This window comes from Aspergillus steynii, assembly GCF_002849105.1.
Source record: "Aspergillus steynii IBT 23096 chromosome Unknown P170scaffold_11, whole genome shotgun sequence".
In the NCBI taxonomy this organism is placed as follows: domain Eukaryota; kingdom Fungi; phylum Ascomycota; class Eurotiomycetes; order Eurotiales; family Aspergillaceae; genus Aspergillus; species Aspergillus steynii.
Window position 1 is genome coordinate 1,157,706 of NW_020194408.1, and position 20,287 is coordinate 1,177,992.

Consider the following 20,287-nt stretch of genomic DNA (forward strand, 5'->3'; position numbering starts at 1 on the left):
TCACCACAGAAACCCCCGGCATAGAAATCATAATAAGCTCCATTGTTCTTGACTCGAGCTACATACAGAAGATCCAGCTTGCCTATTTCATCTAACATTCCACATTGTCCAGTGGTTTCAACCCCCCAAAAATCATTTGCGACTCAATCGCAAGCCTCGTTGCTGGCCTTCCTGGAGACACTGCTAAAGATCCTTCCCACCCGAACAGAATACCCGATCGATGTCCAGACATGGTATCGCTACTGCTTTGCTGCTGACTTTTGCAAATACCATCCGGGAAGTCTCTGATCTATCATGCCTGAATCGTGACTCAAGTCTCATTAGCGTGGATTCTCACGAACAGCTGGATCTCTAATGACGTACCTCTAGTTTCCCTGAGCGCACTGCTTGGCGAACTTGTCGACGTACGCGGGGAGAGTCTTCTGCCAGACGGTCTGGTCAGAGTCCAGCTCCTTGATCTTGCTGCACTTCTCCTCGGAGAGCTTGGCGCTGCCGGAGAACTCCTTGACGTGCTTCATCATGATGGGCTGGGAGGCCTTGAAGGCGCAAAGTCCGTAGTCAAGGAGTCCCTGCAGGTCGTTACAGAGAGGCTTGCTGCCCTCCTGGGCGCAGCTCTTCTGCACGGCGGCGACGACCTGGGTGCTGGTCTGGTTGAACAGCTGCTGCTCCTGGGCGGGGATCTCCAGGCGCTGGTTGACGTCCTTGATGATCTGGGGCATCACATAGTTGTGCACGTAGTTGTTGTGCTGGTTGATGGTGGCCTTGCAGTTCTGCTGGCACACCTCCTTGTGGAAGTACTGAAGCAGCTGCTGGGGCTTGTTGCCGACGACCTGGGGGATCTCCAGGCAGCTCTGGGGAATGGACGGCAGGCCGGAGCTACCAGAGCTACCAGAGCTACCAGAGCCACCGGCGTTGCCAACGACGCTTCCAGAGCTGCTGGCGCTGCCAGCGCTGCCGACGCCGGCGGCGTTGGTGGCGGAGAGGATGGTGGTACCAGCCATCATGAGCGAAGCGAGGGAGAATTTCATTGTGAAGACTGAGAGTGGGTTGTTGTGTTTGGAAAGAGAGAAAGAAGGATTGCTGTTTTCTGTGAATTGACTGCGATTGCTTTGCTGCTGGAGAAGTAATGAACAGGCGGGTTGAATGGGCTTTATATACCTTGAGGTGCAGGTATATCCATCTGTCGATGGACGATCAAATTGCCGCGTTGTCCCGACTCATCTTTGGGATTCAATCAAGCCCTGACTTGCGGGGATCCATGGTGTTTCGGATCAGGGCAAGTTGGTGCCTGTAGATCGGAGATGAACGACACCGGAGATCCGCAACCCAAAAATGAGGCACGGCATTCGAAGCACTCTAAAGCGCTCTACGTCATGCCATTGTTTCAGTTCTGGCCGAGAACAGGAAAACCCGGAGACCCCAGGGCTTCCAAAAATTTCTAGAATTTCGGACATTACATCACGGTGTTTCGTTGAGGGATCAACCGATGAATTGCCGTGCTGTTCGGTTGCTCCGGCATTTAATCCAGCCGAACACGGAACTGAAACCATTAGAAAGGGGGGAAAAAAAAAAAAAAAAAAAAAAAAAAAAAAAAAAAAAAAAGGGAGGGGGGGGGGGGGGGGAAAGACAGGGCGCGACGGCATTAGCTAGGTGGACAACGGAAAAAGCGATTGAGTGCCAGGCTCGTTGGATGCCACTGCGGAGAGTGGTGTTTTGCTTCGCTTCATCCTCGGCAAACAAGATCAACGACAATGTTCAGATCATTGTCGGTTCCTGGTCTGATCTATTCCATGGTCAAGTATAGGATCCATCAAATGTGACAAATCAGATGGCTGGTTTCAAGCGGGGCCGAAACATGAAGTCGATGCCTCGGTCATGCAGCAGCAATAAACCTCTTGCGTTGTGCATGCAGCCCATAAGGAATATGGGTTCCTCATGCGTTTGTCCTAAATCAAGGATCATGGCCTCTCATGAAAGGGCCCGTGCATCTAGAATCGCAGGTTTACAAACTAGATGCCTTTCCAGGTCTATCTCCATCGCCAAAGAACATAACTTAATGTGCACGGAGCAGTCCAAATCCACTAAAGCTTTGACCGTACTCCTCGGAAACCATCGCCCAGAAGGTGCGCATTGCGGAGATGGAACGGGATATGCTGAAGTAGTGGAGCAATGCTCGTTGCAGAGTGAGACCGCAAAGCTGCAGGGGGGAAAGATGCATCAGCCCGGCAATGAATCTCGGAAGATACCTCGGTCGGATCGATTGGAGGTGTATACAGCGATGATACAAGCGGAGCATCAACAAGCGGTGGCAAGTACGACGGGCTCAATCGGTGATGTAACAAGGAAGACCATTTGGGCGGGCGTTCGGGAATCCCGACGGAACAAAAGGCGAAACGAAACGGTCGATCTTCCACGGACGCTTAATCTTCGGGATCCAGCGACGTCCGAAACATCTACAACCTCAAATGTCCATGCTTGAGGAAACAGGGTGACTTGTGCAACTATAGCCGGGATTTCTTGGTGGCCTTGACGCGTCTGAAGTTCTCACCGAGTGTCAGCAGCTCATCGCCAACACACGATTCATCTCCGAGTAAGCAGGAAAACTTGCCGAAGTCATTCGACTTTGCCGTACTGCTGAGCCGGTGCTAGCTCTCTTAGAAGCTGAGGCAAAGTTGCCACAAAGCCTCGGGACCTATGGTTGTAACTGCGGACAAGGAGGTCCAAATCACTGTGTACAATGCTTGGTGAGGCCAGTACAATCAACTCCTAGCCTGTGCTCTAGATCTTGCCGTATCTTGACTCATCGAAGGGCGAGTTTCGGCATGATGAACAAGTGGGAGAACATCCATCGTCGGTACAATGGATTATTGGCAGAGCCTTTCGGTGTGAGAAAGGATTGTCTTGGCAGGGACACTCTGGCGGCTTCTCCAGAAAGCATCAACGCAGGGTTGTCGCAGTAGCGGCAGGAGGAGGTTCTTGATCCGAAGATATCTCTGGACAGGAAAGGCGAGGGCCGAGTGACGTCTCCCAGAATCCACGGCGGGTGCTTCCTTGGTGGGCCTGGCAGCCTGAGGTGTCCATCCGTGAAACCAGGCAGCAAGGCGACAAGGCCATAAGATGCCTCCAACTGCGATCCCTCGTTTGTTACACAAGAAGATGAACGATCCGGACAGATCCAGGTCCATGCGATCTGCGATGACGGGCGGGTGGGGCCGACCGTTGACAAGAGTTGATCGACGGGATTTTATTGTGCTTACGTGCTTATTACGATCCTATTATCATCTTACTATCATCTTTTGCTGGCTTGCAGTTACTAGTATCTTCCTGCGTTGTTAATCTTCCCTTGAGCAGGGGATTGAGACCCTCCGGACGCGACCGTTGCCTGAGGCAGCAGTGCGACCGGGGACGTTCGTGGAGATTTCCAGATCGTCCGGGGAGATCAGATCCATCCATTCTGTATACGATGGTTACCATTCATCCCCCTACTCGGTACTCCAAGGAATCCTTTCAGCCCAACGCACGATGGCCTGACTGTTCCGGCCGCCCTTCCAAGCCACCCAACGAGGCGCGCCAATGGCCGGCCGGCGTGGCCCCAACGATGCCGGACCGGATCCTTTTGCGATAAACAAATATTCCTATTAAACTCAGCCTCCTCCCGTCGCCTCTTCCATTTCTTTCTTCTTCTCGCAATCTCGTCCGTCGTCCCGGCATTTCCCATTGAACCCCTCTCAATCCCCACCAGGTTATCTATCCTTCACGTGCGATCGGTCAAGATGCGTGAGATCGTAAGTCTCTGCTTGTCCTTGCTCCTCCGTTTAGATGACCTGCCCAGGTTCGTGTCCAGCGACCGGTGCAAATACTGACATGAATGCAGATCCACCTCCAAACCGGCCAGTGTGTAAGTACCCCGACCGCGCCGATCGGCTGGAATGAGAAGTTTAACGCGTCAATCTCTCTCAGGGCAACCAAGTTGGTTCGGCCTTCTGGTAAGTCGGTTGCTGCCCGGCTGTCGCTCCCCCACTAACGGTCGCCTAGGCAGAGCATCTCCGGAGAGCACGGTCTCGACGGTTCCGGCGTGTCGGTCCTCCCATTCCTGGTCCATTGTCCGTACCTGCTGACGGAGTTCTAGATACCATGGCGATTCGGACTTGCAGCTGGAGCGGATGAATGTCTACTACAACGAGGTGCGTTCGACCCCCATACCCAACTCGTCTCCCGATGAATCGAATGCTAACGACGCCGTAGGCCGGCAACATGAAGTTCGTCCCGCGCGCGGTCCTCGTCGATTTGGAACCCGGAACCATGGATGCCATTCGCTCCAGCTCGTTCGGCGCCCTCTTTCGCCCGGATAACTTCGTCTTCGGCCAGTCGGGCGCCGGCAACAACTGGGCCAAAGGCCATTATACCGAGGGTGCGGAGCTGGTGGACCAGGTGGTCGACGTCGTCCGGCGCGAAGCCGAGGGCTGCGATTGCTTGCAGGGCTTCCAAATCACCCACTCGCTCGGCGGTGGCACGGGCGCCGGTATGGGAACGCTGCTGATCTCCAAGATCCGCGAGGAGTTCCCGGACCGCATGATGGCCACCTTCTCCGTGATGCCGTCGCCCAAGGTGTCGGATACGGTGGTGGAGCCCTACAACGCGACCCTCTCCGTGCACCAGCTGGTGGAGCATGCCGACGAGACGTTTTGTATCGATAACGAGGTGGGCCTCCGTCCGGTGGAATCGATCGTAGCACGGACCTCAAGGCTAACCGATCTTTTAGGCGCTCTACGACATCTGCATGCGCACCTTGAAACTGTCGTCGCCCGCGTATGGCGACCTGAACCATCTCATCTCGACGGTCATGTCGGGCATCACGGTTAGCCTGCGATTCCCCGGTCAGTTGAATTCCGACCTGCGGAAACTGGCCGTGAACATGATCCCCTTCCCGCGCCTGCACTTCTTCATGGTCGGCTTTGCCCCGTTGACGAGCCGAGGAGCCTCCTCCTTCCGCGCGGTGACGGTGCCCCAATTGACCCAGCAGATGTTCGACACTAAAAATATGATGACCGCCTGTGATTTCCACAACGGGCGCTTCTTGACGTGCTCCGCTCTCTTGTCAGTGTCTTCCCAGCCCTTTCCCCCCTTGCCCCACTGTGACCCGGAGACTAACGCCCCCTTAGCCGCGGAAAGGTGTCGATGAAAGAAGTGGAGGACCAGATGCGCAACGTGCAGAGCCGCAATTCGGCCTACTTCGTCGAGTGGATCCCCAACAACGTGCAAACGGCGCTCTGCTCGGTGCCCCCGCGCGGACTGAAGATGTCGTCGACCTTCGTGGGCAACTCCACCTCCATTCAGGAGCTGTTCCAGCGGGTGGGCACGCAATTCACGGCCATGTTCCGTCGCAAGGCGTTCTTGCACTGGTACACGGGCGAGGGCATGGACGAGATGGAGTTCACCGAGGCGGAAAGCAACATGAATGATCTGATGTCGGAATACCAACAGTACCAGGATGCCAGCATTTCGGAGGGAGAGGACAACTACGTGGAGGAGCAGGCGTTCGAGGGCGAGGAGTAGAGGGACATTGGACGGCATCGAGGGAGACCAGGATATTCCAGTCAGTGTCGAGCTAGTTGGATCCTATTTGATTGATCATTTTCTCTCATGCCGTGCCCGTAGACCCCCGTTTCCCGCATTCCACCGTGTCCTTGCGTTATCTCGGGCCGATCTCGCGTCTTCCGAGCACTTCTAGGGATGCCGATCGTCGAGCGTCCGAATAGCGACGCTGCGTGTCTGCCAAGCGAGCATCGACAGCGACTGTTGGCGCTAATCTGGCCGAAGGAACGAGCTAAGCTCACTAGACCCAGGCACCGTCGTTCATGAGCGATCGCACAATTCTGCCGATCGTGGACAAATCATCGGCTTTGCAATCCCACGCTGTGACTGCGTGCCTGTTGCATCGTCTCCCGACCGGCTTGCCGACATTGCAGGGTTCATCGCAGCGATCCATCACGACACGACATTCCACCACACAACTGTCCCGGCCAGAATGGACTTTGACTTGACCCCCACGACATTTCACCGCTTCGCGCAACTCCCGCCGGAGATCCGCCTGCACGTCTGGTCGCTGGCGCTCTCGGGCCCCCGCACGCTGACCGTCGCCTGCCAGCGAGGCGTCCATCCCACGCAGCGCCGCTACGCCAAATCGTTCCGCGCCGGCCTTCCTGCGCCGGCGCCGCTGTAGGTCAATCGCGAAGCTCGCGCCGAGGCCCTGCGCGTCTACGGCGCCCGGTTTCGCACCGAGCACGCGCCAACGTGCATCTACGTCGCCTTCGACCGCGACGTGCTGCGTCTGACCGAAGACGTGCTGCCCTACGTGGGACCGGAGGAGCGGGCCCGGGTCGAGTCGATGATCGTCGAGGTGGCGGATACGGGGTATTTCGGGCATTTTTATCTGGAGACGCTGCAGCGCATGCCGCGCCTGCGCGACTTGGTCCTGATCCTGACCGACATGCCCATGGACCCACGTCGAGGGTCCGGGCAGCGTTATCTCGACACGCTGCGGGCGGAGTTCCGGGAGGCGATCGAGTCGAGGCCCCAGTGGACGTGTCCCCATGTGAAGCTGCTGGCGCGCGATGGCAAAGAGGAGATGGGGGTGATTACGGGGCAAAGCGAGAATGATAAGTAATGTCAATGCAGACGATGGCAGAGGATCTGCTTCATGTGACGGTCCATGGCCCCAGGGGGCGTCGCAGCGACCTTGGTCGAGAACCGGATGCGTTGGCTTTTGCTGCTGGAAACCAGAGGGACCACAGCCCTAGTCGGTGGGACTTGACACCCAACGGTGGGTCACGGCATTATGGTTTGGATCGTTATCCACTTGAACTATCGCAAAAATCGTAGGCAGGGGCGAAGACCGCGGTATACTTCCTACGCGTGTTGACCTGCATGGGTGCGTTAGACAAAATTGAGAACTTGGACAGTTTATATTTATCCTGTCGGCCAATTTGAGTTTCGAGATAACAGCATTCATGGCGAGGGAATTTTCTCCTGACAGGCCTCGTCAGCGAGACCCAGGGGGACTCAAAATTGTGGATGGGAGGGAGTCACAGATAAGGATAAGGCACGATAAACCTACAACATGAGTGAATCACCAGGGGAGGAGACCACCCCGACCAGTGAGATACGCCAGCAAACCACATGCCGGCCGATCCCGACACGGCCAACCCAGTCTGTGGTGGTCGTGAAGGAGCATCGCGTAGAAAATTTGGAAATCCACACCCCCCCCCCCCCGGATGCCTCCCGAACGGGCAATACCCACTTTTTACATCGGGGCGCCTCGACAAACTTCAGATTTTTTTCACCAGATTTTTCCTCTCCACTGCGATCAATAAATACGGCGGAGGTCGGCCGGGGTGCTCTGAGGATGGACCATCGTCTCTCTTGTCACGCTGAACTATGGCTATCTTCAAGTGGTTCGACCGTCGCGGCGACCAGAATGCCCCCGGCGCTGAAGGGGCCGGTAGCCCTAAGAAACCTCTCGAGCCCACGATCATCTCGCTGGGCTCGTCGCCACCAGATACTCCTGCGACCGGCGTGCTTTCGCCGGCCGGAGGGGAAGAGGTGCTGGCTCTAGATAAGCGTCCGGAGTTTGGTCGGTTGGCCTCGTGGAGAGGCGCCCTGATCTTGCTGGTGACGTCCGGCTCTCAGTTCCTGGACAACGTGTTCATGACCAGCGCCAACATGGCTCTGTCGTCTATCCAGGACGAATTCGGTGTCTCGAGTAACAACCTGCAATGGATGATCTCCGCCTATACCTTGACATTTGGTGGTTTCCTGCTCCTTGCTGGAGTGCTGTCTGATCGGTATGAATCCTTATTAGTGCGTATCACTTTGCAGATTATACTGACTCGAATACAGCTATGGCCGAAAGAACATTCTCTGCCTCGGCTTGATCTGGCTCTCAATCTGGACTCTGGCCATTGGATTCGGACAGTCATTCATTCAGCTCACCATCTTCCGTGGACTCGAGGGAATCGGCGCTGCCATGACAGTTCCGTCCGCCATTGGCATTATCAGTTCCTACTTCACTGGTACTGACCGAACTCGGGCCCTATCCATTTACGCGTCTGCTGGAACGATAGGCTTCTGTGCGGGTCTCATTTTCGGTGGCTTTCTGACTTCCTCTCTGGGATGGAGGTACATTTTCTATTTTATCGTCATCATCACCGGCTCGCTGGCTGTTCTGGGTGCGCTTGTGCTGCCCAAGGATATCTACATGGAGCGCACGAAGGTCAAGATGGACTACCTCGGAGCCTTGCTGTCGACAGCTGGTCTGATTCTGCTGCAATTTGTTCTGTCTGGTGGCGGGGTGTATGGCTGGAGCCAGCCCTTCATCATCGTGCTCTTGATCCTCGCCGTGGCCATGCTGGTGGGATTCGTGCTGCTGGAGAAATACATCAGCTACCCCATCATGCCTCTCTCCTTGTGGAAAATCCGCAACTTTGCAGGACTGTGGATCGCTGGTTTTAGTAAGTGTCTTTCAAGTCGATGTAATGTAAACATTGCTAACGGCTTTAGCCTGCTACGGAAGCTACCAGAACGTGATCTACTATATCGTCCTGATGGCGCAGCAGGTGGATGGCCTCTCGTCGGGCGACACGGCCCTCCGGTTCCTGCCCATGGGCGTCATCGGCTTCATCGTGTCCATGGGCACAGGCAAGCTGCTGGAATACTTCAACGGAAAATACTTGCTCCTGGCTGGGCTGGTCCTCACAACGGTGGCTCCGATTCCAAGCGCGATTACTTCTAGTCCCGAGACAAGCTTGTAAGTCAAACCTATTCACAATGATTTGTCTGCCGGATGCTAATGCAACACAGCTGGCTTAATGTCTTGCCTACATCGCTGATCAGCATTTCGGCCGTGTCATTCATCTTCGTCACGACGAGCACGGTCATGCTGACCAGTGTTCCCGTTGAAATCAAGAGTCTTTGCGGTGGCATGGTAAGCCTCTCCTTTCTTCTTCTCTGAGAACTCCCGCTGACAATATCTTCAGCTCAATACCGCGTTCCAAATCGGATCAGGTGTCGCATTGGCTATCTCGGCTGCCGTCACCGAAGCTGCGGACATCGAGAAGGGCCACGGCCTGGCGCAGCAATACTCCACCGGTCTCTGGTGCTCCGTCGGACTGGGCGGACTGGGACTCGTCATCGGATTCTTCGCCGTGCGCCGTAAGGGCATCGGACCCGAGGACCGCATGGGCGACCCGGTTGCTATCTAATATCTCTCGCATTGCACTTATACGCACGCTCATGACGGATTCTTTGTGGGATACTTTGGTGGGATATTGGGATTACGCACATTGGCTATGATTTTGTGATTGTTTACTGTTTACTGTTTTGGAGGACTTAATTCTTAACGACCATAGATTAGACCATACCTTAGACACAGGGGTAAAGTGGCGATGACTTGATGACCCATAAAAAAATCGAAATCTGCTTTTTATCCGGTTGATTTTATTTTGATTTTGCTTTTTTGAACGAAATGCTTCACTCTGCTGTACTATTTTCGACCCGATCCATAAATTAAACCTTTCACGATCCATTCTCCGAGGTGGACCTGTCGATCTACCGGCCATTCAGCGCCGGCGTGCCCATCACATGGACCGGTGGCAAGCGTTGCATCGTGCATCAGGGAGGAGTGGACCCTGTCGACACTTGAGCGTTTCTAATCCTCTCGTCGCTGGCTGCTTATCAATTCGCGCACCGTTCTAGAACCGTAGTCGGAGTCGGACCCTGGATGATCCACGGCGGGCTGGTTTTTTCCCGGCTCCACCGCGGGAGAAAAGATTTTTGGTTCCACCGTGAAGATTGAAGTTTATTTGCCGAGCTCATAATCCTGCTGCGTGCCTTTTGAACGAGTGCGAATCGCGCTTACCGAGTCTGATATTTCTTCTCATGCTTATGCATGCTTCATTGGGGCTTGATCACGTAGGGTTGGGTTCGTCACTAAACACTATTCTTAATTGTCCGGTGGGTTCAAATCTAATAAACATAGGTCTTTGTAGTGCTGGTAATAGTAAATTCCCAGAATAGAAATTAAAACTTCACATAGTTCGCTCTTGATTTCTTCTGGTCAATTCCTTGCCTATCTTATCAACCCGGGGTCTCGAGAACTATCGCATGAACAGTTATGAAAACAGCCTTATTGTTCTCAAACACAGTAACAGGTACTACTCTCCTTATCGTCAAGGTAGTCCGGTCCATTCGGGATCCAGTTTCTTGCATCGCGTAGCATAGCCAAGAGGCAACAGAATCAATAGGATCCTACAAGAAAGTCTGCCAATCTTTGAGAACAACCAGGACTGGTTTCTCAGCGGATTACACACAGTACAACGGAGTGGGCCTATTGACATCAAATTTGGTTCGTGGTAGGATTTTAGTCTGGCGTGCTTCATTGATTCTCTGATTCAATCAAAAAAAAATAGTTGTTTACCCAAATCTAAACTTGGCACTTACTGTCATGCAACAGCTAGAGAGCACATCAATGTAAGAGTTAATATTGCGACAGGACCCCTAGACTTTCTTTTCATCACTACTTGCACACATGGCAAACATAAGAACGCTCGTCGTTTTCATATATGCCGAATATACTTAGAAGGTATTCCAGGTAGTTTTCCCCTTATCATCTCATCTTTTCGCCCTTCTTATTTTCCCTGTTCAATTTTACACATTAAATGGCCCCAAGGCTCTACAAGTTTATCTCACTCATCACCATGCCCCATGGTGAATTTCGATATGGAGACCTTTAGACGTCATATCACCACGAAGAGTGTCATCACCCAGAAATGGTTTAGTCGCGGCCTTGCGTGAATATACTCTTTTAAGCACGACTAGGCTTGTCGATTATTCGAGTAAATTACGATCTGGCATTTCGGCTGCCATTATTCGGCCTGGAAGACCTGGAAGCCAGTATCAAGATATGCTGGATGCAACGAACTGAAGAGAAGAAGAAAAAAGACCGAAAAGAAAGTCTAACTATAAAGACCAAAGCAACGCCTGTCAAATGCAGTCTGATCAAGGCAAACTAACCCCACTCTTCACAGCATCCGATCTCTGGCTTTGCTATTTTGCAGGCGCCCTGAAGTTCTGAAATACACTGACCCCCTAAATGTACAGATTGACAATTAAAACCGCTCGATTGACTCCAACACGGCTGTCGTAACTTTCGAGGGGCAGTTGGATAAGAAAGTGACCAAAACCTTCTGAGTTTTGAATCGACTGCATAACTTCCGCTCATCTATCAATGCCATAGGTAGAATATCTAGGCACCTACCTTAATAACACTGAGCAGCCCGAACCCGTCGAAAGATTCTTCCTCCCGAGGCCCCAGACTGCAGCGTCCGGACCAATCACAGGGCGTCATAATGAGTCATTCTGACTACAAATGAGTCTTGGCACAGATCGTCCGACCAATAGAAATGGGAGGCGGACAGGTCTGAAGAAAGGCTGCAGATATAAATCCCATAATAGCAGGAATCCTGAAGGAATCAGCCCATCAACATCGGAGATTCCATCTCTCTCCATTTTTCTTGGCATTACGCCCAATTCCCTACAAGCACCAACTTTAACGAATGCCACTGTTAGACAATCACCACCAACCCAACATCATGAACGCTCCTTTATACACTCGCCCGGCAGGCGTGCATGAGATCCCAGCGGATCAGCTTGATCTACGCCCCGATTCCGAGGTGGACCACGACCTCCTTCATCCCGGACCGGTCACCAGTGAGAAGAATATCTGGTTTTTCTGGCACGCTGGGTACCAAACGATGCACCCCTACACAAAACGCAACATTCGCGGCTGGCACCGACGTTTCTCTCGTCAAGGTTGGACAGTCCGTGTCGTTGACCGTCAATCCGACTCTCCTTTGAATATCGCCAATTTCTTGGACACGAACGACCGGTCCAACTTCCCTCAGGCTTTCATAGATGGTTCTCTCTCCGGCGAGTACGCCCTGCAACACACATCAGACCTTGTGCGATTCCCGCTACTTCTGAAGTACGGCGGTGTCTACGCCGACGTGGGGTTTATCCAGATCGGAGACTTGGATCGCATGTGGACAACAATGGTGGCAAACCCGGCGTCATCAGTCGAGGTTCTGTCGTATAACTCTGCTGGTGTCCAGCCGTTGAGCCTGACGAATTACTTCCTCGTGTCTCGCCCCAAGAATCCACTTTTTTACCGATGTCATGTATTGTTGTTGAAGCTCTGGGAAGGCCGGAATAGCACCGAAGGCATGTCGAAGAGCCCTTTGCTCAAAGGCGTTCCACTCATGAACCCCTCCGCGAGCTTCGAGGAGGATGGAAAGACTTTTAGTCCCGAGGAAGTCAGCGCAATGCTAACGGACTACATTATTCAAGGCCAAGTGATGTCGCTGGTTATGGGGCTCGTGGACGAGGAAGGTGGATGGAACGGCCCGGAATATGTGACCAAGCACATCTTCGGCATTGACTACATGGTCGGATCGCAGCTTATCAACGACCTGACGGCCTGGAACGGGGTCAGGGCGTTTGAACTAATGTCACTTCATCTGCCAAAGGAGGGGGAGACAGAAACCGAGGACCAAATGCTCGCAAGGGAGATTGTGGAAGCGTGCCTGTCGAAGAGCTTTGGGTTCAAACTCGCCCATGGGTTCATTCTAAAAGTGTTTGGGCATACACTTGGTTCTCTTTGGAGAAAGCACGAGGAGTCGGACAACGTGCCCAACACATATTCCCATTGGCTGCGATACGGTGTGATATATTGGACCCAAGATGAGCTTCCATCATCAAAGGAGTTTGTCGTTCTAGAGCCATATAAGAGAGGTCCTCTGCTAAGGGTTGAATGATGGCGAGACTACAGCTTATTGCTTCAATAGATAGGCTTCATCAGGTTAATAGAATTTTGATTGATTGACTGATCGATCGATGATAAGGAGGTTTGAGAGATCAAATACGATCCGTGAATTGACGAATGTAATGTGACAATGGCTAGATTTCTATTATGTTTAAAGATACTTAAAGGTCACTGTATCATCTGACAGCTAGCTAGGCGGTTATTTGCCTCAACCCACGGCATTTTGAAGTTCTTCACGCCTGCTCTGCTGTTTCCAAGTATCCCATCACCTTTTCGACCAGAAACCTCCGAGGTTCAGCTTGATCGTCATTACTCAAGGCGTGAGACGCATTGGGCACAACCGCCGTGTGGTCATCATCCCAAATCTGACCTTCGCCATCGGGATCCGTGGCGTTCTTCCATCGCTGTAGCAAAGCCTCCTTGTCAACCCAACCTGGGACGGACTGATCAGCCCCCGAGAACAATACCATCAGCTTATGCCGCAATAGCCCCCGGGGCTTTATCATTCCAAAAGTCTTTCGTAATTGCTCCTCGCCGAGGTCCGAGCTGAACAGATCGTCCTCTCCCGGGGAGTGAGGGCTTTCAGGGCTGACGAGGCTTAGGAATCGTCGACAGCTGATGGGAGTATTGCCTGGATAGCAGATACCCGACGTCACGGAGAGCGGGAGCAATGTGTCACAGGATTCGTTCTGGCGAACAGCCTCCTTCGCCATGGTCACTGCCTTCTCGTAAATTGGTCGGATCTCGCTAGGTGTTTTGTCTCCAAACCCATGGGCCAGGACCAACTGGATGGCCTGGCGGTCGGACACGGGTGCTTGCATGATCGCTCCGTCGAGAGGCAGACGCTTTATGTGTTGGAGGTCAGGGTCGAAGGGGGCAGTAGTGGTGTGCGGGTTTGGTCGGTACAGATAGTGTAGGACACATTGACTTCCGGTGGAGTGGCCCATGAGCACGACCTTGCCATTGCCGAATTTGGATGTCTTGTAGTCTTTGATATATTGGAGGCATTGGGCAATCTCGTTCGTGTCGCGGTCTAGATGTCCCAGACCCCATGACTGATAGGAAGATGTGACATTCAGGGTGAACAGAGACCAGTCCGTAGGTTGCAAGGCGTGGACCAGATCTGCCATGTAGGATGTCGTTGCCAGTCCATCTCCAAGACCGCCCACAAAGATCAAGCTATGAGGCTTTCGAACAGCACCGGTGGTATATTCAAATGTGACAAGGCTTTCGGTCTATCGTGCACACCCATTGGGCAAATTTATTAGAAATCTCAGGTAGAATGGGGAGAGGGGCAACAGAGCGTACGTAATGGTGCAGAATGCCGGGGAGGCCTCCTTTAGGCCAGAACTTGGAGTACATTTTGCAATGCAGGGAACATTGAAGAAGGTGCACAGTTAATGAGAAAGGGGAAGAAAAGCTCTCCGTTACCAGCTAGACAACGTGGCAGGTGGTGCGGCCTTCAGAGAGGGGTGTTTGGGGTTCATCTGATAAGTTTCCGAGATCGGCACTACGTTCCCTGCATGATGGGGTCGATGTGTGGGCTTCCATTTTTGGGCCCTAGAATTTGGAGGAGGGAGGAAATCATCAGAACGAGGAAGGAAAAAAAAAAAAAAAAAAAAAAAAAAAAAAAAAGCCCGTGGAGAGGGGCAGCCGAGTAAAATCCGTCATCCCTTAGCGCTGGTTTATGAATCCACTTTAAACACGAGCTTTTACCGTTACGTACTGCGTAGTAGTACTCCGTAGTACTAAAAGATCACCCTCTGTTCTATTACCTGTACGTAATGGCTTTGATAATTTAATTACAATTCTTCGAGAGAAGACGGGGTGTAAAATATCCATAAGGAACAATTCCAACAGTCCGCTGTTTCGTAATACCGGGTTTGTTTACATACCTCTACTCCGTACTCCGTAGCAGCCTGGAAAATACACAAATATGCAATCCGTCGGGGGACAAGTGGGCCAGAAACGTTTCATTTTTGACATGAACTTCTGGAAATTCCGGGCAACCACATGCCCGTCTTCACCCTTCGGACTTCGTACTCCATCCAGGCTCGTCTGGAGAGGCTAGATCTGATTAGATTTTGTGGCTGAACGCCGGAGGATCTGATTAGATTGTCTCTCGGTTACGTGACCTGATTCGGGTTAGACTGCAATGGGATTTGTCAACACTCAATATGAATCAATCGAGATGCCGCCGAAGTGGTAGGTGGCGAGACGTCTTCTGGGTGGGAGCAGGATTTTCTTGCCTCGGTTCATGATAGCCGGTGAGTCATTGCGAAGGGGTCCCATTGCGTGTGTTGGGGCACCAGAGGGACATGCTCTACCAGAGACGGCCAAACGTAACTAGACGCATATCACAATATGCTGCTCGGTCTCCCTCGGATCTGCAGTCTCACCGTATGTAATAGGTCACGGGCTGAGTATGTGATCTCTCATTGACCTACGGAGTAGACAGATTCACATGGCCTGATGTTATCTTGGCTATGATCAACCAATGGGACGATATTGCAACCTCTAAGCGAACCAAGCGAAGGAGCATACGCCGCGTTTTGGGCAGCATGCACGCCAAGGCCTCAAGTCGAGCGACCGTGAATGCACCGACCGGCCAAGACTAATTAACTGTCTTGTCGGGATGAGCTTCGCCAACTCAAGCTTAGGGCTGATAATACCAAGCGGACTCGGAGTGGACGGTCTGGTTGTAATTTACGCGCGCCGGGCTGATCCTGAAAAATACAGGGGCTGAAACACCCCGACGATGGCGGTTTAGGCGTTACCAGGACCGTAGAATCCAGGAGACCGTAGGAAAATTCCATCGTAATACTCCATACTGAAAGGTAAGGCCTTGTTCCCTTGTTTTCCCGCGTTTCTCGCTCCCACTTCAACGGGTAATCAAGGCCGAGTGAGGAGTGGTAGACCCACGCCCGCCTTACCCGACTATTCATGGCACTCCGTATTAACTCTCGGATCAGATAACTTTCCTTTTCCCTCCACCCCCTGGTTCCAAGGAACTAACGAGAAAAGCCGCTTGTCACTTTCAGTTTCCACATCAGACACTTGGCAAGCACTGGTTCTATGTGGATCTCATGTATGGACGTTCGCAAGATGGAGCTTCCCCAATCAGGGAAGGAGGTGAATAGCACTCGTTCATGCACGCCACTTCCCGCCGGCGGAGATTTACGGGGCTGCGGTTCAGGCTTCAAGACGGTAAGGTCGAGAGCATGACGATTAATCTGTCGTGTCCGGAGCCGAATTGACTATGGTACGTAAGACAATGTCTCACCTTGCGGGTTGTCGATCCGAGGAAACCACTTGCTGTCATGATCTGATTATCTGATTAGATTGATGGAGCGTTCTGGCTCGCGGAAAAATCAAGCTCTTGACAGCGCTGGTCCACTTGGCCCGTACTAGGGCGATACGCGGTGATTCTCGGAGCTTCGAAGGAGTTGCCTGCCGCAATCGGTATGGATATTCGCGCGGGTCTCGGATGTTTCCATCGCGCTTCATCAACGACATGGTGAGAGCTGCGCGTTGCTTCTCAAACGGTCAGCCTTAGGTAGCTACTCTCGCGGCCCGCGGGTTTCGTGGTGACGGGATCTTCTCACGAGATCACATAATGAAAATGGGTTCCATGGAACGAGAAAATCCACATTCGTTCATTTCATCTCTAGCTAAACATCTAGATGCTACTCAGTGCGACTCTAAAGCCTCGCGTCCCACGCCGTGCGATCCGAGCTCTCCAGAGGCCGGTCTCGTCCGTCCCAGAAGAGCGGACACAGTTGAAACCATTTCTCCCGACTGCAGTAAACATGAACCGACCGCTTGTGGCCCAGGTCGACGTATTTTTGGATCGTGAGCCCGTGGGCATTCTCGTAGGACAGAACAGTGGAGTTCGTGGCCTTGGGCTCTCCCACGACACACATCGTGCGCGGCTCGTCAAGGAAAATGTAATGGATCACGCTGGCCCACCAGGCGTTCACCCGGTATGCGCCCCGAACGTTGTGCTCTCCCACAAGGGAATGTCGGCCTCGATCGTAGTCGCCGGCGTCGTAATGTGCTCCGTAGTGATCCTCCTAGATTGGCACCCGGCTGTTAGATAAAGCCCAAGTCATTTGGATCGGGTAAAGACATCGTGGGGACTTACCTTGGCCCAATACACCTCGAAGTATGAGAACGGCGAATCGTCGAACCGGCCAAATAGACACAGGACATGTTTATCCTGGTGAAGTCGCCGCAGGTACTCGCGGTGCTCATCCAGGGTGCCTGTCTCGTTCCAGCCCTTGGCCACTCGCGGGTCGTTTTGCCATTTGTTGAAAAGCCGCAAGTGCTCCTCATTCCGCCAATCCACCACCATCAGCGAGAAGTGCTGGTCGATGTGTGGGATGTAGCGACTGTAGACGAGAGAGCCCGGGCTGGGCTTCTGCGGGCGGACGGGATGTCTAGAGTAGATGCGCTCGCTGGGAAACTTCATGGAAAACTCGTAGTTCTGAGCCAGCGCCGGATACTGGCTGGCCGAACGGCGCAGCAGGCCGTGAATTCCCTGGTCCACGGCCCATATCGGCCGCGGGCCCAGCGGAGACCCGGCTCCCTGCCAGAATGCCGACCGCAAGAGGATGATCGTGTCTAAGCCAGAGTCGCTGTTTTCTGTGCCGAAGGGGATGCGCGCGGCGGGGAACGGAACGGCCAGCCCGGTGCGAAGGCATTCCTCGCGCACCACCTCGTTCCCGGGTCCGATTAGATCCAGGCGCACGGTCTCGTGCTTCGGATGGGTAAGGAAGATGGCGTGAATGACGTTCCAGATCTGTCCCAGCGTAGGAGGTTCCAGATTTGCCCAGCGAAAAGAGGTCCCCGGCGCCCTCTGGCTTCGAGCCCAGGGACTGTTATCTCCCGCGGGGATGTCTTGGGCGGATTCGTTGAAGGAAAGCTCGGTGTAGGTCAATGCGGTACTATGTAGAGGCTCCGGAAGAGCTTGGCCCGCCGGGGAGCCATGCAATTGGAGTTGAAGCTCGTGCGGTGTGGAATCGGAAACAATGTGAATCTTGTAGGTAGTGAGGTAGGGATGGGGGAGTTTCACCCAAGGATATGACTGATTTCCGTTCATCGTGGGCTCTGTCACTGCCATGGCGAGGCTTAACTTTGGAAGAGGTTGAGAGTAACCTTGCGTTTCCATTGAAAAAGAAAAGACAATTGAGAGCGAAGAGAATAAAGCCACTGGCTAAATGGGCCAGGCGATGGACCTAGGGTATAAGTATCAGCCAGGACCGAGGCATAAGCCGAGGATCCGAGTGGAGCAGGGCTGGATTCGCCCATGAGACTCGGGACCTCGTGGAACTCCGAGCTCTGGCCTGATACAACAATAGGTACATGCGAGGCTGGACTGGCAATCCTTTACTTAAGACGTTGAGGGCTGCCCTCTGCCGGACACCCGCTGATTCCGGTCTTCTCGTCTAATACTATCCATCCAATCCCACCACTGCAGCATGGCACCTTCAAAGATAGACCACCCCTCGGTCCAAGGATGTCTAATTTCCTTCCCAGCCCCTCACGTTCTTCTCCTCACACTCAACCGACCTAAGCAGCGAAACTGCATATCGCTCGCTACGAGCGCCGAGATACAACGGCTCTGGGAATGGTTCGATACGAACCCCCATTTACGAGTAGCCATCATTACGGGAGCCGGCGAGTCCTTTTGCTCGGGAGCGGACTTAAAAGGTATGGCTCTTATGTCTCAATCGCAGGTCATGTATCATTTTGTCTTAGATAACGTGCTAGAATGGAACGAACTAAACGAGCGCGGCATCACGAATGAGATGACGGCACCGGGACTGGCCGGCCTACCTCGCCGGAGAGGAGGCAAGCCAATCATTGCCGCCGTCAACGGATATTGTCTCGGAGGCGGATTTGAGATGGTGGTTAATTGCGATCTCGTCGTGGCCAGTGAACAGGCGAGCTTCGGCTTGCCCGAAGTGCAGCGCGGAATTGCCGCCGTTGCAGGCTCCTTGCCTCGCTTGGTCCGAGTAATAGGCAAGCAGCACGCCACGGAGATGGCCCTGAGTGGTCTTACCTTCTCCGCCTCTCAACTGGAACGCTGGGGATTGGTGAGCCGCGTAGTGGCAAGCGCTCAGCTGCTGGAGACGGCAGTGGAGATGGCAACTTCCATCGCAAGCAATAGCCCGGACAGCATCCGAGTCACGATGGAAGGCCTTCATTACGGTTGGGAGATTCCCAGCGTCGAGGAAGCCAGTACCAAGCTGGTCGATCGGTGGTATCCGAAGCTCATTGCTGGAGAAAATTTTCATGAGGGCGTCAAAGCATTTGTGGAGAAAAGGAAGCCACAGTGGAGGCCCTGTAACTTGTAACTAGACGCAAAGAAACGATGGCGATATTAATATTTGAATACCACTAGGAATTCAAACTTTGACAATATTCCACTAACATCTTACCGAGACGCCACTACTATGCTTGACTAGTCATACCGGACTTTCCCGGCTTTTTCACAAGCAGGACATGTGTTGCAGATAGCCCCTGAGTTATCTGTGGGGTGGTGCATGCTGATAACCAATTGGCCTTGCCTCAGAAGGCCCTTCGGAGCTTCATCCAGAGTTGGAAGGTGCTATATTCCAAGAGTCCGAGCTGATGAGACCCAATATCATCAAAGCCGTCGCCATGCATCCCCGGAAAATGAATTCCTCAAACCAGGACACGAAATGCGGTAGGTCTGTGCTGGCTTTTGCATTGTCTCTGCCGGTCACAGTCCGAGAACCCGTGCTGAATTTCACGCCTTCAAGCTCGGTGTTTTTCTCAGATAGAATCGGCTTCCAAGTAATAAATCCGTTCGGGAAGACCCAGTTGCAGTTGCTTCGCGATGGGTCTCCCAGGCAGAAGATGAAATTCAATATTCCTCGCAACAATCTGGTCACAGGAAGCGACATTCAATTCGGGAATAGCGTCAGTGGTTGTCCACGAAGCTTTCGTGGAACTCGAGCTGCCAAGACGTTTAGATTAAGAGCCCCCCCCATATGAGCTGTATTGATCATTTCTCGTGTCTAGTCCAAAGCATACGCGTATTTTTCTGAGGGTGAGTTCGGCGGTCTTTTTCAAAACCGTCCCACCGGACAGAAATTTGCACTTGGCGTGTGACAACCAGGGGGTCACTGGGACATCATTTCCCCCCTCCTGTACGGGTTGTATTCAACCAAATGTGCTTAATTATAGTGCGTGTTGGAAATGTGAAATCCCCTTCTCACCCTCATAATGGTAAGTACTTGAACTATTACCTCCTGGGCTGGCTCTGTCAGTCAGGCGGCGATAGGGGAAGAGACATACGAAGACACAACGAGGAATCGTATCTCCTTCCCGTGCCGTCGTTTAAATGGACACTTCGGGTTAGCGTGTTCCAGTCCTCTTGAC

At 53.0% G+C, this 20,287-nt stretch overlaps 9 protein-coding genes across 9 annotated transcripts; 6 read left to right on the forward strand and 3 right to left on the reverse strand.

Annotated features, from left to right (window-relative positions):
- Positions 1-44: 44 nt before the first annotated feature.
- On the reverse strand, positions 45-1,319 carry P170DRAFT_469040 (uncharacterized protein). Its single transcript, XM_024852587.1, has 2 exons — positions 364-1,319; positions 45-298 (listed from the first exon to the last, which is right to left on the reverse strand). Exon 1 carries the CDS (start codon positions 1,026-1,028, stop codon positions 366-368), a length of 663 nt encoding a protein of 220 aa, XP_024698746.1. The 5' UTR covers positions 1,029-1,319; the 3' UTR covers positions 45-298; positions 364-365.
- Positions 1,320-1,739: 420 nt separating this feature from the next.
- Positions 1,740-2,672, forward strand: P170DRAFT_77439 (uncharacterized protein). The gene has a single exon (XM_024855380.1). The coding sequence runs from the start codon at positions 1,829-1,831 to the stop codon at positions 2,477-2,479; it is 651 nt and encodes a 216-aa protein (XP_024698747.1). The 5' UTR covers positions 1,740-1,828; the 3' UTR covers positions 2,480-2,672.
- A 1,101-nt stretch (positions 2,673-3,773) lies between these two features.
- P170DRAFT_451446 (tubulin beta chain) lies at positions 3,774-5,556 on the forward strand (the record flags this gene model as incomplete). Its single annotated transcript, XM_024851187.1, has 8 exons — positions 3,774-3,785; positions 3,875-3,898; positions 3,961-3,986; positions 4,036-4,077; positions 4,130-4,184; positions 4,246-4,701; positions 4,763-5,097; positions 5,163-5,556. The coding sequence occupies 8 exons, from the start codon at positions 3,774-3,776 to the stop codon at positions 5,554-5,556; spliced, it is 1,344 nt and encodes a 447-aa protein (XP_024698748.1).
- A 472-nt stretch (positions 5,557-6,028) lies between these two features.
- On the forward strand, positions 6,029-6,667 carry P170DRAFT_481393 (2EXR domain-containing protein; the record flags this gene model as incomplete). Its single annotated transcript, XM_024853865.1, has 2 exons — positions 6,029-6,154; positions 6,224-6,667. 2 exons carry the CDS (start codon positions 6,029-6,031, stop codon positions 6,665-6,667), a joined length of 570 nt encoding a protein of 189 aa, XP_024698749.1.
- Positions 6,668-7,437: 770 nt separating this feature from the next.
- Positions 7,438-9,347, forward strand: P170DRAFT_395011 (permease of the major facilitator superfamily; the record flags this gene model as incomplete). Its single annotated transcript, XM_024846083.1, has 5 exons — positions 7,438-7,844; positions 7,900-8,510; positions 8,560-8,806; positions 8,860-8,983; positions 9,036-9,347. The coding sequence occupies 5 exons, from the start codon at positions 7,438-7,440 to the stop codon at positions 9,258-9,260; spliced, it is 1,614 nt and encodes a 537-aa protein (XP_024698750.1). The 3' UTR covers positions 9,261-9,347.
- Positions 9,348-11,543: 2,196 nt separating this feature from the next.
- On the forward strand, positions 11,544-12,913 carry P170DRAFT_441823 (glycosyltransferase). The gene has a single exon (XM_024850406.1). It carries the CDS (start codon positions 11,649-11,651, stop codon positions 12,867-12,869), a length of 1,221 nt encoding a protein of 406 aa, XP_024698751.1. The 5' UTR covers positions 11,544-11,648; the 3' UTR covers positions 12,870-12,913.
- A 197-nt stretch (positions 12,914-13,110) lies between these two features.
- sidJ (putative siderophore biosynthesis lipase/esterase) lies at positions 13,111-14,318 on the reverse strand (the record flags this gene model as incomplete). Its single annotated transcript, XM_024851898.1, has 2 exons — positions 14,186-14,318; positions 13,111-14,112 (listed from the first exon to the last, which is right to left on the reverse strand). Exons 1-2 carry the CDS (start codon positions 14,237-14,239, stop codon positions 13,111-13,113), a joined length of 1,056 nt encoding a protein of 351 aa, XP_024698752.1. The 5' UTR covers positions 14,240-14,318.
- Positions 14,319-16,578: 2,260 nt separating this feature from the next.
- P170DRAFT_451450 (GNAT family N-acetyltransferase) lies at positions 16,579-17,999 on the reverse strand (the record flags this gene model as incomplete). The annotated part of the gene is made up of 2 exons (XM_024851188.1): positions 16,579-16,950; positions 17,022-17,999. 2 exons carry the CDS (start codon positions 17,997-17,999, stop codon positions 16,579-16,581), a joined length of 1,350 nt encoding a protein of 449 aa, XP_024698753.1.
- A 358-nt stretch (positions 18,000-18,357) lies between these two features.
- sidH (enoyl-CoA hydratase/isomerase family protein) lies at positions 18,358-19,236 on the forward strand (the record flags this gene model as incomplete). The annotated part of the gene is made up of 2 exons (XM_024844947.1): positions 18,358-18,589; positions 18,650-19,236. 2 exons carry the CDS (start codon positions 18,358-18,360, stop codon positions 19,234-19,236), a joined length of 819 nt encoding a protein of 272 aa, XP_024698754.1.
- Between the last annotated feature and the right edge of the window lie 1,051 nt (positions 19,237-20,287).